The sequence below is a fragment of the Cyprinodon variegatus genome, unplaced genomic scaffold, assembly GCF_000732505.1.
Source record: "Cyprinodon variegatus isolate N-32 unplaced genomic scaffold, C_variegatus-1.0 Scaffold1706, whole genome shotgun sequence".
Classification (NCBI taxonomy): domain Eukaryota; kingdom Metazoa; phylum Chordata; class Actinopteri; order Cyprinodontiformes; family Cyprinodontidae; genus Cyprinodon; species Cyprinodon variegatus.
The window spans coordinates 39,624-40,619 of NW_015152159.1; the positions used below are offsets into that span (position 1 = coordinate 39,624).

At 49.2% G+C, this 996-nt stretch overlaps 1 protein-coding gene across 1 annotated transcript in view; it reads right to left on the bottom strand.

Moving 5' to 3' along the window:
* Positions 1-996, bottom strand: part of LOC107104357 (anion exchange protein 2-like) — a 26,279-nt gene that overhangs the window by 3,531 nt on the left and 21,752 nt on the right. Inside the window, exons 20-21 of the mRNA XM_015404347.1 lie at positions 568-762; positions 281-490 (exon numbers count right to left, since the gene is read on the bottom strand). Of these exons, the coding sequence (XP_015259833.1) occupies positions 281-490; positions 568-762 (405 nt within the window). The remainder of the gene's footprint in view (positions 1-280; positions 491-567; positions 763-996) is intronic.

Consider the following 996-nt stretch of genomic DNA (forward strand, 5'->3'; position numbering starts at 1 on the left):
CAGCCTTAAAGGAAGGAAATCCTTCCGAACTCAGAGGGTCTCTGAACAGGAAGCTGGACCTGCTGCTCCTGGGAGACACCATGTCTGACCCGGGTGTCTGAACTGAGCCATCAGTTTCTGGTTCTGGTTGAGGACTTTAGGCCCCTCATCTCACCACTAATCACGTTATCAGAACTTGTTTGAACATTTAGGAGCTACCATGGGGCTGCTTGAGACTAAATCAGGTGTTGGGCTCTGCAGGCATCCGTTTGGACCTGGTTCTGTCCAGGTAGGTACTGACCCTTCCTGGGAAGAAGGAGCTGTTCTTGAACTTCCTCAGGTAGAAGGCAATGAAATATGTTCCCGCCATGAGGACCAGTGACAGCAGCGCGGTGTTGGGCTCCCCACTGGTTTTACTGGGACCCCCCACAGTCATGGAGTGGTTGCATAGAAGAGGAGATGAGGTGCCGTTTCCATGGAAACAGGTCTGGAGAGGGTGCTCCTTAAAAATCTAAAAGAGAAGAGAGAAGAAGTGATGGAGGGGATCAGAGCTTTAGCCATTCTTGACCTGCAGGTCCCTGAACTCACCTTCACCAGTTTGGCAAAGGTCTCATAGATGAAGATGAGGGAGATGAGGAAGGAGAAGATCTCCTGAGTGAAGCGAGAAACAAATCGAACCAGGATGCTTCCCTCCAAGGCCACAGTGATGATGACGATTAGCACCAGCCAGAAGCCGATCCAGACGCGGCCGGTCAGGTACTCTATCTCATTGTCTTTGCAAAACTGAAACATAGGAACACAGAGACCGACCATTAAAACATACTCTGCAGACCAAAACAGGCTCTGATGGATGTTTCTTCCTGGTTTTCCTCTCCACTGTCGCTGCATGCATGCTCAGAGGGAGGGATTGCTGAAGAGTCAATATCTACCATCTATACCTGCTCATCCAGTAGGAGAGAATCTTGGATCTGGATCTATAAAGAGACCTGAGATAATCTGATTAATCTGGATCTATAA